This window comes from Limulus polyphemus, unplaced genomic scaffold, assembly GCF_000517525.1.
Source record: "Limulus polyphemus unplaced genomic scaffold, Limulus_polyphemus-2.1.2 Scaffold6888, whole genome shotgun sequence".
Lineage (NCBI taxonomy): Eukaryota > Metazoa > Arthropoda > Merostomata > Xiphosura > Limulidae > Limulus > Limulus polyphemus.
In genome coordinates this window covers 28,214-41,988 of record NW_013672498.1, presented here as the reverse complement: position 1 = coordinate 41,988, position 13,775 = coordinate 28,214, and the positions used below count along the sequence as shown (strand labels likewise).

Sequence of the window (13,775 nt, the reverse complement as noted above, 5' to 3'; positions counted from 1 at the left end):
CAAAGCTACAATTGTAGCTTCCTGATTTGGTATTGCATATGCCTCAGGCCACTTGGTGAAATAATCCATCACCACACAAATGTACCTGTTTCCAGCACGAGTTTGGGGCAAAAGACCAGCAATGTCAATGGCCACTCTTTCCATTGGTGCACCAACTTGATATAACTTCATTGGAACAAGTCCCTTATGCTTGGGTTCCCTTTTAGTACAAAATGTACTATAGGTCCAGCACCATTCTTCCACATCTTGCCTCATACCTATCCAGTAAAATATCTGTCGTAGGTGACTCAATGTTTTCTTAACTCTGAGATTTCCTCCTGTTAAACTATCATAGGATTGGTGCAGCACAAGTTCCTGTAACTTTCTCGGTATAACTGTTTGCCAGGTCGTCACTTTCCCATCTCCAGACAAGAATACCATCTTCAAGCTTCAACTGGTCCCATTGTGCCCAATAGTGCTTTGTCACAGGGCGCAAAACACTTGCTTTTAGAAAATCAATTATTGGCTTCAAATCTTGATCTTTCTCCTGCTCTGCTTTAATATCTATACCTGGTTACACTTCACCATCATCAACTCCTTCAATCACTTTGACTTCAGCTCGATGGCACCTGGTTAGTTCAACCTCTCTTTTGCAGCAATGTCTGCAGCCATTTTTGCAGGGTCTTCGGCTAAGTCCGTCGGCATTTCCATGAGATTTTCCTTCTTTGTATTCAATATCATAATTATACTGGTCTATCTTTCCAATCCAACGTGCCAGTTGCCCCTCTGGTTTCTTTAATAATTTTAACCAGCGTAATACAGCATGGTCTGTCCTGATGGTAAACTTGGCGCCATAAAGGTAAAGATGGAAATATGTCAGACTCTTTACTATAGCAAGGAGTTCTCTCCATGTTACATAGTAGTTCCTCTCTGGTCTACTCAGGACCGTACTGAAGTAGGCAACCACATGTTTGTTTTCACCCACTTTCTGAGACAACACTACTCCAATTCCGACAGTACTAGCATCACAATCCAATATGTATGGCAGTGAGGGATTTGGAAGCTTTAAAAGTGGAGATGAGGCCAATTTTTCTTTCAATGTCTTGAAAGCATGCTGGCAAAAAACTGTCCATTCGAACTTCTGGCCTCTTTTTTGTCAAATCATGTAGTGGAGCAGCTATAATTGCAAAGCCCTTCACAAACTTCCGATAATAGGTACAACATCCCAAGAAACTTCTTAACTCTACCACATTGTCCGGTGTTGGCCAATCATGCACTGCTTTCACCTTGTTAAGATCATTTCACACACCATGCTCACTTACAATCTGACCCAAGTAAAGCACCTCTTTCTGGAACAAGTGGCATTTCTTGGGATGGAGTTTGAGGTTTGCTGCTTTCAAATGCTTAAATACTTCCTCATCAAATGTTACTGCAAACACAATGACATCATCCAGGTACAGTAGGGCTATCCACCACTGTAGGCCTTCCAGTACTCTTTCCATCATCCTATCAAATGTTGCTGGAGCATTGCTAAGCCCGAATGGCATCACACAGTATTGCCAGAGACCTTGGCCATTATTAAATGCAGTCTTAGGTTTATCTGCTTCAGCCATTATCACTTGATAGAAACCAGACTTTAAGTCCAGAATTGAAAACCACCTGGCTCCACTTAGAGCATCAAGAGTATCATCAATTCTTGGCAGTGGATATGAGTCCTTTTCGGTTATACTGTTTAGAACCCTGAAGTCCACACAGCAACGTTGGGTCCCATCCTTCTTCTGGACTAACATGATGGGAGCTGATCAGGGACTATCTGATTTATTTACTATCCCTTCCATAATTAGGCCATCCACGACATCCTCCATCTCTTGTCGCTTTTCTCCTTGAAGGGATCTTTATTGGACGGTGATTCCCTGTGTTTATTCTGTGCTCCTCAAAGTCTGTGCAGCCACAGTCATGATCTCCTTTCAAAAAGACGTCTGCATAGTTCGCCAAAAGTTCCGTAACCTGAAGAGCCTGTGATGATGACAAATGGATTATGCTCTTCATATAGAGATCAGTTAAATGTTTTGGAAGAGGATGTCCTTTCTTTATGGTTGAATTTCTTGCCTTAACATTGACTAGCTCTACCTTCTGGCACACACCCAACAATGCCCCTTCCTTAAGTGTTTGCAGACATTTAGAGAAATTAGCCTGGGTGGGTCTTCTACTATTTCCACAAGCTTTGGGCATCCTTGGAGATTTTCTTTTATTCTATCTCAAATTATCTTCTCTAACATAGGGGTATTGTAGCTGACTTAAGTGCTGTGACATGCAAATCAACAGATGCAGCAACACATACTGGAATTTGGCTTTTGTTGTTCCCAAACATCATTTTATCAAAGTTAACTACACACTTCCTAGGTAGTAAGTAGTCCAACCCTAATATGCATTGGTCTTCAATGTCAGCCAAGTATACTTTGTGTCTGTCCTTTATGCCCATGAGCTCAATAGTTCCCCACACTGGTCCCCACAACCTTGCATAATGTCCTGTCACACTACAGAGCTTTTGTATGGCTTTTGGTACTCCTTTGTGATCTAGCACGTTGATACTCACAAGGGTTTGCTGAGATGCAGAATCTATGACAAAGTTACAATTTTTGCCATCCAGCTTTCCTCTCATGTTGACACTATGTGTACTTGCCATTGTACACTTAGCTGTTGGGACTTTCACAATGGGGGTTGGTGGGCATCCCTCAGCAACAACCACTACTAGTGTCCCGAAGCTGACGTATTGGTAGTATTCTTCTTACACTGGCTCCTCATATGTCCTTGCTCTCCACAATTCCAACAACCTTTCTGGGTAGCAGCCTTTCCTGCCATAGCATCTTCCCTGTGTTGAACTTGCTGGCATTGAGCTCTCTTGTGCTCAGGTTTGTCACAGTGCCAGCAAAGTTCCTCAAACTTCTCTGAGAGCTGCCCTTTTTTGCCTTGAATCCTGATGACTGTACCAACCTTGGTATTTCTGTTCTGGACTTAACATAGGATTCCAATTTAAGAGCTCTGGCCATTGCATCCTGCATAGTAGAGGGGTGTGCTTACTTTACTTGTATCTTCAGTTGTGGACTGTCCAAGGCATCTACAAACTGATACCTCAGCAACAGCTTGAGGACATCGGGTGGTGCAGTTGGGTATGCCTTGTGTGTCATACTTTCCAAATCCTGTGCCAGCTCTTGCAGGCTCTCCCCTTTAGCATGGACTATAGTCCTAAACCTAGCCCTGTAGACTTTGGACTGATTTTGAGTTCCATTCCTGAGTTTTAGAGCAGCTACCAGTGCTCTATAGTTGTGCCTGTCGTCTTCTGACAACTGTCCAAGTATTTCCAGTAGTTGTCCCTTCAGGCTCGTTGCCAGATATACTGCTTTCTGCTCATCTGCCCATCCATTCATTTCTGCCACTAGCTCAAATTGTGCTCTATGTGCTTCCCATCGAATTACTGTGGCTTCCTTTGTACTAGATCACCCATATTGCTGACACTCATGTTTGGAATGTGACTTCTGGCAGGACTGAAGATGTCTGCATTAGGGTTTAGCTGCAGTTTCTGGAAGGGGCTTACTGTTGTCTGGGGCTGATTAGGTCCATGGTTAGTATATCCTCCCTGTGTAAAAGACAGTAAATCGTCCTTTAATGTATTTAATTCATTTTTAAATTTACTAATCTTTTCCATTTGTGTATGCTGGCTTTTTGTCAACTGTTGGAGACTTTCTTCCTGTTTCTTTTGTTGTTCCAGTTGCCACTGGTGCTGGCTTTTTGCCACTGCTGTAGTCTCTCTTCTTGTTTATTTTCTCGTTTTTCTTGTTTCCTTTCTTTTTCCTCCAACAATTGCTGTAATCTCTCCTCTTGATTCTTTTCTCATTCTTATTGTTTCCTTTCTTTTTCCTCCAACAACTGCTATAATCTCTCTTGTTTATTTTGCTGTTAGAGCTGCCACTGTTGCAAGCTTTCTTGCCACTGCTGCTGTTTCACTTTTTGTTTCTTTTCTTTCTCGTCCAACCACTGCTGTAATCTCTCTTCTTGTTTCTTTTTGCCTTTTCTTGTTTACTTTGCTGTTCTTGAATTGCTGCCATCAAATCTGCTAAGCTGTAGTTTGATTTGCCACTTCTGGTTTCCATCTTTTTTTTTCTTTCTTTCTTCTTTTCCTCCCAGTCTCTGACATCAGTTTGTTACATATCTGCTAGTTTGTTAATTTCCGGTATAAATTCTTTTGAGGAACTTCAGCGATACAAGTCATTTCTTAATTAAACTAGTTTATTCTTTCTGGATACAACTTTGTAATACACAGAATTTCCACAGTCACTTTAAACTTAACAATCTTTATAACACACACTATAAATCACAGTGATTCACACACTTTACTTACGGTGCCTACTGTTAGCTTGACTCAATTATCTCTATCTTCAATCTACATGCCCCGCTGGTTTTTCTCGCCAGGCTTATATATTAAAAAAAAGGGCAGCTCGATCAGACTAGAGTTGCCGGGCAAATTCATGATTCTTCGAGAAACTCCAGCGCACATACTACCGCTGTCGTAACAGTATATAATTTACGGGAGTAAATTTTGGAAGCCTTAAGGTTAATTTGATTATTATGTTTTATATATTCTTAAGGATGTTTCGGGTGTGAAGTTTGCGTGCTTATCTGCAATGAGACTGATATAGTTGATGCGTTTGCTAAATGAGGCGTGTATGTTTTGAAATAAACTAAGTACTGGCGCTCCCGTACGGCGTAAACGAAAACTACCACATTTGTCCAAAATTTGCTGCATAATCTAGTGCCAATGCAGAGACTGTGAGAGCGTTGAACTACGAACGACTTACCGATATTTATACTACAGTAAAAGTTGACTGGGGTGTTGTGTTCTGTGCGGATTGTATGGCTGAGCTGAGGAATAAGGTATTATATGGATAATAATTATATGTATGATTTACATTTAATGTATTTGTAAGACTGTAACTGTAATATGTTAAATTATTACTTACATCCATATTTAAATACAAATTGGAATGTTTTCAATACAGTTATTTTTACTTTTTTCCAGTAATTATAGATTTAATAATTAGCAGGGGATTTTTGTTTTTCATTTTGAATTTTTATAAGTTACTTAGAATGATGACAGAGTACTTTGTGAGATTCAACAGCTATATTGTTTTTGCTTAATTTACTCTGATAATTAAACCCAAAAGCCTTACTTTTGTCAGTTTTATAATCTTAACATATCTGAAACGCTGCTTAACCAAATGAGTGATTGTTTGCAAGCTCTGTTCAGGGATTTATACCCACCCTGTCATGGTGACAGCAAATTATTATAATCATGTCTTATTCTTTCCAGATTTTGAAATAGGTTTATTATGATTATTATATGAATATGAAACAAATGCAGCTACATCATTAGTATTACAAAACAAGATTGTAAATTTTTCAGTTCAGACAACTTGTTGAAGTTGACTTTTCCAATGAATTGAAACTGAATAAATTACTTTGAAAAGCATTGTGGGCACTAGATATGGCAGATATAGTGTAGTTGTTTCTTTTTTCTTCTTCTTTGTTATAGTATTTGTAAATTAGCTTAGAACAACTTTGGCTCATCTCACTCAAGTATGTGAACTAAAAGTTAGGTGGAATAATGCCCTAGCACAACAGTAGTGAATTCTTTAATTTTTAATTCAAGGTGTTGACTTAGCTTTTATATTATTATTCACACTAACAACATGTATCTTCCACAGAAATGTATAATTTTTCTCTGTTGTGATTATTCCTTTTTAGTAGTGTTCATACCTGTATGATTGAATGTTTTTTTTTTTCAGATAAGTGTTGATTGTTTATTCTCATTTAGCAAATAGATTAAAATATACTGTATGTATGTTAATTGATATTAACATAAAATTGAAAAGGTTGGTACTAGCTAAGATACAAAATAATACTAAACAAGAAATGGCAGTAACTCAGTTTTTTTTTCTAATGAAAACGATGTACAAAGCTCAGGATAATGAACTATTAACTAGTGAAAGGATGAATAAGTCATACTGTTGAGTGTAATAAATAGAAAACAACACTTGTACAATAATTTGAAAGCTTTACATATTTTTATGACCAAATAAATTATCTCTATCATAAGACCATTTTAGTTGCAGCAGTTTTGAAATTTATAAAGCCACTATCTTTTATTAGTTGATTTAGAAACCCACAGCCCATAATTTTTTTTATAAATACAAATAAGAAAGTCATGATTTTTAGTTTTATTTAGTTAAACTCTGCTAGACAAAAAGAGGTTGATTAAAAAAGATTTAAAAATAATGTTTCTTTCATTTCAAGAAAATTCAATTTTAATGCAAAATTTTCAGTTTCATATTGGTCTGTATTGCTGTTATTGTTAAATGTTGAAATTCTGATGCGCATCATGTAAATATTAAAGTTCTAATGACCTTGATTTATAGAAATATTAATAAACTTTATCAGATCTTAATCTTATTTTTTTCTTGTTCAGTTGTTTTATTCTCTCCTCTTAGTATCTAGAAAAAACGGTTGAATTACCATAACTGAAAGCAACTAAAATGATTACTTTTAACATTGTAAAGTGGTTTGATTTCATAGTTTCTGCTCTTTAATCTAACAGTTGAATATTAACTTTTATATGTCCTTCAAAAATAGTATGGATACTTTTACACCAAGAACAGTTTTAAAGTGATTTTTTTTGTAACTTAAATTTTAAAATACTGTTATAACAAATACAGCTGTTGAACATATTACTAAAAGTCAATATTTATCCCCCAGGTATGAAGTTTGGTGGATTAACTTCTCTATTATTTTGTTGAATGGTGGAAGTCCTACAGAAGTGGTTCAACACTTTAGACTGCATTAAGTTCCTTACACCTTACTTTGGATTTAGAACTATACAGTATAAAGTTAAACAAATGCTTGTTTTTCCAGCTTCAGAAAGAAATAAAGATGCAATTATAAATGTTCTTAAGCATTATTTACCTGACCCTAAGAATGAAAAAAAGTTTTTTGTTCTAGAAGTGGCCTCTGGTAGTGGACAACATGTGAGCTGTTTTGCATCTAAGTTTCCAAACTGTCAGTGGCAACCATCTGAGGTCTCAGCAAGATGTTTGCATAGTATAAATGCATATATTGAGTCACTGGGTGTAAAAAATGTTCTGCCACCAATGAAAATTGATGTAGCTCTTCCAGTTTCCCAATGGAAGGATAACACTTTGATTACCAGCTCAGTGGATATGATGCTTTGTATAAATATGATTCATATTGCTCCTTGGCAATGCACTATTGGTCTCTTTAATAGTGCAGGTGTATTGTTGAATTCTGGTGGTGTTCTTGTAACATATGGGCCATATGCAATTGATGGTCAGTTAACACCACAAAGTAACGTCCATTTTGACAGAAGTCTCCGTCAAGAAAATATTGAATATGGTGTAAGGGATGTTAGAGACCTTAAAAAACTTGCAAAAGATAATAAAATGACATTGGAAAAAGTTTATGACATGCCAGCTAATAATAAGACTTTGATCTTTAGGAAGTAATTGTAATTTCACTTTTTAATATATATTGTATTTAAACATAGAAGGTGGTAATGTTTTTGCATGGACCATTTATACATATATAAAGTATTAACACTGGTAAAAAAAATTGTATTACTAATAGTAGAAATAATAGCCATAATAAAGATGCTGAATGTGATCTACCTGATACAGGTGTTCACCTAAAAATAGCTTGAGTCTATGTATTAATACTTGTGAAATGTGTACAACTGATGTATTTGCATTAGGGTGATTTCCATTAGTTTCTTGGTTTATTAATTATTTAGTCAGTTGTATTGAAAATTTATTGAAAGTAAGTTTTGTTTTGTAGGATGCTCAGACTTGAAAAATGTTTCTAACTTATTGATTGGTGACATTATGAGCCATACTAACAGACTATTTTTATAGGCCATATGTTTTGGTTATTTTTCCCAAAAATATTGAAAAGTTTATAATATTCTGACTTAGTGATGACTTCATGATCATAGTTTTTTGTTTTTTTTTTGGAATTAGAGTTCTTGTAACAAAAATTTTGAACTAAAGGTGTCAGTTATGGAATTAATTGTTTTTGGAACTGCTATTTTATCACTTTTAATTGGTGCAATAGTGACTGATCAGAAATTGCTTTAAGGTTTTGCAAAATGTGTACTGTGGATGTATGCTTAACTAAAAATTTGCATGTATGTTTATTCTCATTAGTGGCGATAAGACAATGAAAACTGTATACACAGGCTGCTCACTCACACTGATTCAGCCAGCCTGTTCACAGTTATGACTGGTCTCACCAGTACTCAGCTGACTGTGTAAATAGAATATTAACAGATATGCCGGAAAAACTAACAGAGAAAACAAAGAACTTCAAGTGATAGTGATTGTATTGTATGGAGTGTAAGAACTGCCATTGTGTTCAGCCAAAACATGTAAAAAAAAGCAGAATTTTTTGTGTAATGTACACACAATTTTGGGTTGATGTCCAAATAAAACTAAAAATAATAACAATATAATACCTCAATTTTTTTGTTTGGAAAAGGCTATTTATTCTACAGCATTTATATCAGTATGAAAATGGTTTTTTGGTATTGCAACATTGTTTAAGTCTTTTGACTTTATTTTATTTATAAGTTTATTTGTATAACATTTTATTATTTGCCATACTAATATGTTGGATACAATGTACTGGGAGTTGATGTATTAAAAAGCAGATACGCATCAAATTTAAACTACAGTGCAAGTTTTACTTTTCTGTGTAGTATACAACTTGGTTAGATGTCATAGATTAGGTTAGTTTAAAATCCTAGTTTATGGTTACTGTAAATAAACAATGGTTTTAAACTACCCTAAGGTATGACATGTAATCAAATTGTATTCATCATCAATCAGTTTATTTCAGTTCAGCCATTTTCTTCTTTCTTCCATTTGGTGCAACATTTATGAAGCAAGTTGCACAAGAACAAATTATCACTGAGACCTTTCTGCTTTGTTTTGCTTTTTAAAGGTCAAAATAATACTTAAATATTTATACACTACTGTACTTCAGGAAAACAAAAATTATTTATCTCAATGTTTTATCATTACAGCTTTATCAGGACAACATGATTACTGTATTTCAGCAAAACTGAACCACAGAATATGTTTTGTATTTCTTAAGTCTACCCAAACAATCAAATAACTGAAAAAGAAGATGCTTCTTCCTTACTTACTGATGTATATTTGTTTATATAAGATTGCTGTTAAATGGAGTCATCAGATATACATTCACTAATGTTAAAATTGTCTAACCACACACTCCTTCCAATACAATGAATTCTTACATCTTTTCGAGCACTAATATATGAAGGATCTTTGATCAGTTATTATAAGTTTTCATTTAAACCATTTGAAACAATTTCTCATGGTATTAATATAGGTCAAAACAATGAACTTTACATCTTTATAACTTAGGATGTTTTAAAAAAACTGTAAAATTCTAGATTCATTACAATATTTGTAATATTATTACAGATTTAGATACTAGATCTAATTCTGTGTAGTGTTATAGCATTTGTGTTACATGAGAGTAATCATTGTAATTAAACTTGGTATTCATATGCAAAATAATGGTTGAGAATAAGTCAAAATCATTGACCAATTACTTATATTTCAAAATAATAGTAGAATTCCCATTATAAACATGTCTGCACCTAAAAAATATAATGTTAAATAACCATTTCAGTTTTGCAGTCTCTTTCCTGTGACTTACAAAGTATTTCATCAGTACTTCTAACAAAAGGGACAATTTGCATCTTTAAACACCAAATACATCAGAATAATTCTGTAATTCTAAAATAATGCATGGTTTAATACTTAGTAGTCAGGAATATATAATGGTACTGACAGATACTATACAAATTCCAAGACAGTCCCAATATAAAAACTGTAATTTTTAATCTGCATTTGGTGTAAACTGTAAAGGGAGTGGCTGAAATTATGGCATTTCTAGTATAAGACAATTTGTCAATTTATTTCACTGCAAACAGACTAGCTAATTTTCAGTACTGAGAGTAAGCTGGTGATACTGGGTGTAGCAGCATGATGGGACACAACCCACTGAACCAGTTGAGCATACACCTCACACGGTACCCTAGCATGGACAATGGGAGTATAGATGAAAAACTTGATATTGTAATTTATAGGATGAAGAATGAAATTATGTGGTGACAAGGTATTTTCTTTACCAATTCCTTGGCCACATCAAGTCTGTAGACTTGCTAGAAAAGTTATTGTCAGGACTGTCCCAACTAAACCCATTAATTTGTAGAATAAAAAATAGGCGAAGCAAAAATGTAGAAGTAACTATCATTAAGAGGGATGATAATTTTTTTTGCAGGTCTATTCATAATAATTATTGGGAGTAAACATTTTGACCTAACATGGTAGTTGATAAATTATTACTAAATGACGAAATATATAAATTGATCATAATCATCAGGTTATGTTAAAACTGCATACAAATGTTACTGGTAGTAATTTTCGAATTTATAGCTGACTGGTACACTTACCCACTTCATCATTTTTGTATTTAGAACTATTTGATAAATAATTGCAGTTAAAAAAAATGTTCAAAATGTTATTTTTAAAATATAATTACCTGTTTTAGACAAAGAAAACTCAATCTGACAAAAATTTTGTAATCTTATCATACAGAAACTGCTATATATTTATAGAAGAATGGGATCCAAATTCCAAATGTTAATTATTGTGACACTTTATTGAGTTCTTATAGTGATAATTACATGGAAAGAAAAGTTCTCTTTATAAAGTCTTTATACATTCAAGATATGCAATTAGTGTAAGAATACAATTTTTTTTAATGATTATTAAAATCTCACTTTGAATTCTAAACATTTGTGTTCTGGAAATTATCAGGTATTTAAGATAATTGAATATTGTGTAATAGTTTAGCTTCAAAAGAACATGAATAATGCATCTCAATATTATTTCAGAATTTTTTATCATGGTGTAGGCTTTTTCCATAGGTTTATTATTTGTGACTACAAACCCACAGCTGTTTTTTATATTTAACATAACTTTTGCAAAAAGCACAGAAAGAGGTGATTTTACATAAGTTTACAAGATTATCTATGGAACTGGTAGATTAAGACATTTGATTATGTATGCTGTATTTTTAAGAAAATAAAAAGAGAGAACACTAGTTTAAATAGTTTGAAAAGCAGACTAGGTTCTAATCAAGTCCTTAAACCCGAGCAGACACTGCCAGCATCCGGCCAAAAATCCAAATTTACCCACTAGATAGTGACAGCATTCAATACATTTATGTCTCTTTGACTGAAAACTAATCCAAACCATGTTATTATCCACAAAATTAAGAAAATCGAAGTTTTTAAAGATATTATGATAATTAGTACTATGAAATCATGAAAATAATTCTGGCAGAATGCTAAAAAAATTACTGGTTTAAGAGAGTTATTTTTCAAACAGTTGACTAAAGTTTAGAAAGTGTTGACTGTATAATAATTTCAAAGTATATGATTGTTTGTTTTGTTTTTTAGAAGTTAAGCACAAAGCTACACAATGAGCTATCTGTTGCTCTGCCCACCACAGGTATCGAAACTTGGTTTCTGGCAGAATGCTAAAAAATACAGGTTTAAGAGAGTTATTTTTCAAACAGTTGGCTAAAGCTTAGAAAGTGTTGAGAATTTACCATTATATGAAGTTTACAATTTTTAATTTTAACTTTTTCTTATAGTTGTGAAGAAAAGGACAACTTTAAAAAACCAAACTGTCCCTTGTTGTATACATAGCTATAACATAAAATGCATATATAGAACAAAATGAGGGATATACCAGAAAAAAAAAGCACTTTGTCCATAAGAGCAAAAAAATATGAGAAAGGAAAAATATCAACAAGCATACATAGATTTTGAAACTAAGGTTTCTGATGATTATCCCAACAATAATATTGTCCCTCAGAAAAAGTATATAGAACTGAAAAAAATATATTAAATATAAATTAATGGTTCCTCTTAATACAACCATAAAAAAGAAATGAAGAACTTCAATTAAAAAATCAAAAACCGAGTATAAAAAGACCTGAACTGTGAAACAGAAATGATCAGACACTTAAATATTAAGCTGCAAGAAAATACTTTTCAAAAGTTTGAAAGTAAGTTTATTTAAGACATATTGTGTTTTATTTTAAGAGGTACCTGTACTATATTTGATTGGAAAAGTACGTAAACAAGGAAAAATTTCTCTTAATTCAAACACTTATTATTTTTCTTCACTTACAGAACCAATAACTCTCAAATAGGCATAACAGATATTACTGCATAATAATTTCAAAGTAAATGATTGTTTGTTTTGTTTTTAGAAGTTAAGCACAAAGCTATGCAATGGGCTATCTGTGCTCTGCCCACCACAGGTATTGAAACCCGGTTTCTAGCATTATAAGTTCGCAGACATATCGCTGTGCACAGGGGGGCTCAAAGTAAATGAAACAAGTATTTACTAAACATTGTAAAGAACAGAATTTTGTAAGAAAGAAATGAGAAATAGTGTAAAAATATCCAATTTTCATGACAGTTGTGTTGTAAGTAAATGAGTGAAGAAGTTACTCCTATATATTATTATAGTGTGATTTACATATAATTTTCAGTAATACAAATTACCATGGTTCTTGAAAACAACTACAGGTTTCCACACTGTGAGCAATTATCCCTATCCAAGTCATTTACATGCAGAAGTAAGTCAGATATCTTTGCTGAAATTCCATGATAACCAACACAACCTTGCTTAAGAAATTGATCCTTTATACAAAACAGTTAAAAGCATGGTTTTATACGTATTGCCTTTACACTTTCCAGTAAGTACTTCATCGGTTTTAACATCATTATTATCACTTTCAGATAAGTTTAGGGCCCGTGAGAGGTGGGGTGCATAAGGTGGCAAAACACTAGTAGTTAAAAAAGTCTAGTGCCAGGTTAATAAACACAAAATATTGAAGAAGTCTAACTTTTAACTGGATCAAATTTTGCTACATTTCCCTCAAAGTCATTGTCATGTACCATATGTGTAAACACAGCATTTTCCTGTGGTCATCTGGCAATCCTTGGCTCTAGCCCCGTTCCTCGATCGATCCATACTTGCACGTTATCACGTGATATGCTTGCTAGTTTATTGCTACGCATAATGTAGTATAGCCTTCTAATGCAGAGGAGTAGAGTAACTTAGTTTTTCAGGGTTTGAAATCTAAGAATATTCAGGTGAGCATATGAACTTTAAAAAGGACAGATCTGTCTAATTTAGATAGCATGCTGTTAACAGTTTGGTATTAAAGCAGTTGCTGACCTTGATTCTTTGAAAGAGAAATTGATAGAATCACGTGAAAAGTCCTGTCAAGAAGCACTTAAGGTGGCCAGGAATCAATGTGAAACATGGGGATTGACCACTGAAAGAAGAAAAATACGTTGTAAACGAATGCCAGGTGAAAATGCAGCTGATGCTGGATTGACTGCTGAACAGAAAATTTATCGCATCATGAAGGATGTTATTGATCAATTGATTACAGAAATAACAGGAAGATTTTCTCGCTTACTAGATTTAGATTCACAGTTTGGATTTCTACTGGATGTGCAAAATATTGTTTCTGGAGATTTCGAAGACGGAAAATTGCAAGATAAATGTTCTGACAAAGAGCTATCCAGGTGATATTGATGGACCAGAATT

The 13,775-nt window shown here is 34.0% G+C and overlaps 1 protein-coding gene across 1 annotated transcript; it reads left to right on the top strand.

The window, feature by feature from the left end:
* Positions 1 to 4,803: 4,803 nt before the first annotated feature.
* On the top strand, positions 4,804 to 8,770 carry LOC106474161 (methyltransferase-like 26). Its single transcript, XM_013934852.2, has 2 exons — positions 4,804 to 4,911; positions 6,790 to 8,770. Exon 2 carries the CDS (start codon positions 6,831 to 6,833, stop codon positions 7,551 to 7,553), a length of 723 nt encoding a protein of 240 aa, XP_013790306.1. The 5' UTR covers positions 4,804 to 4,911; positions 6,790 to 6,830; the 3' UTR covers positions 7,554 to 8,770.
* Positions 8,771 to 13,775: the final 5,005 nt, after the last annotated feature.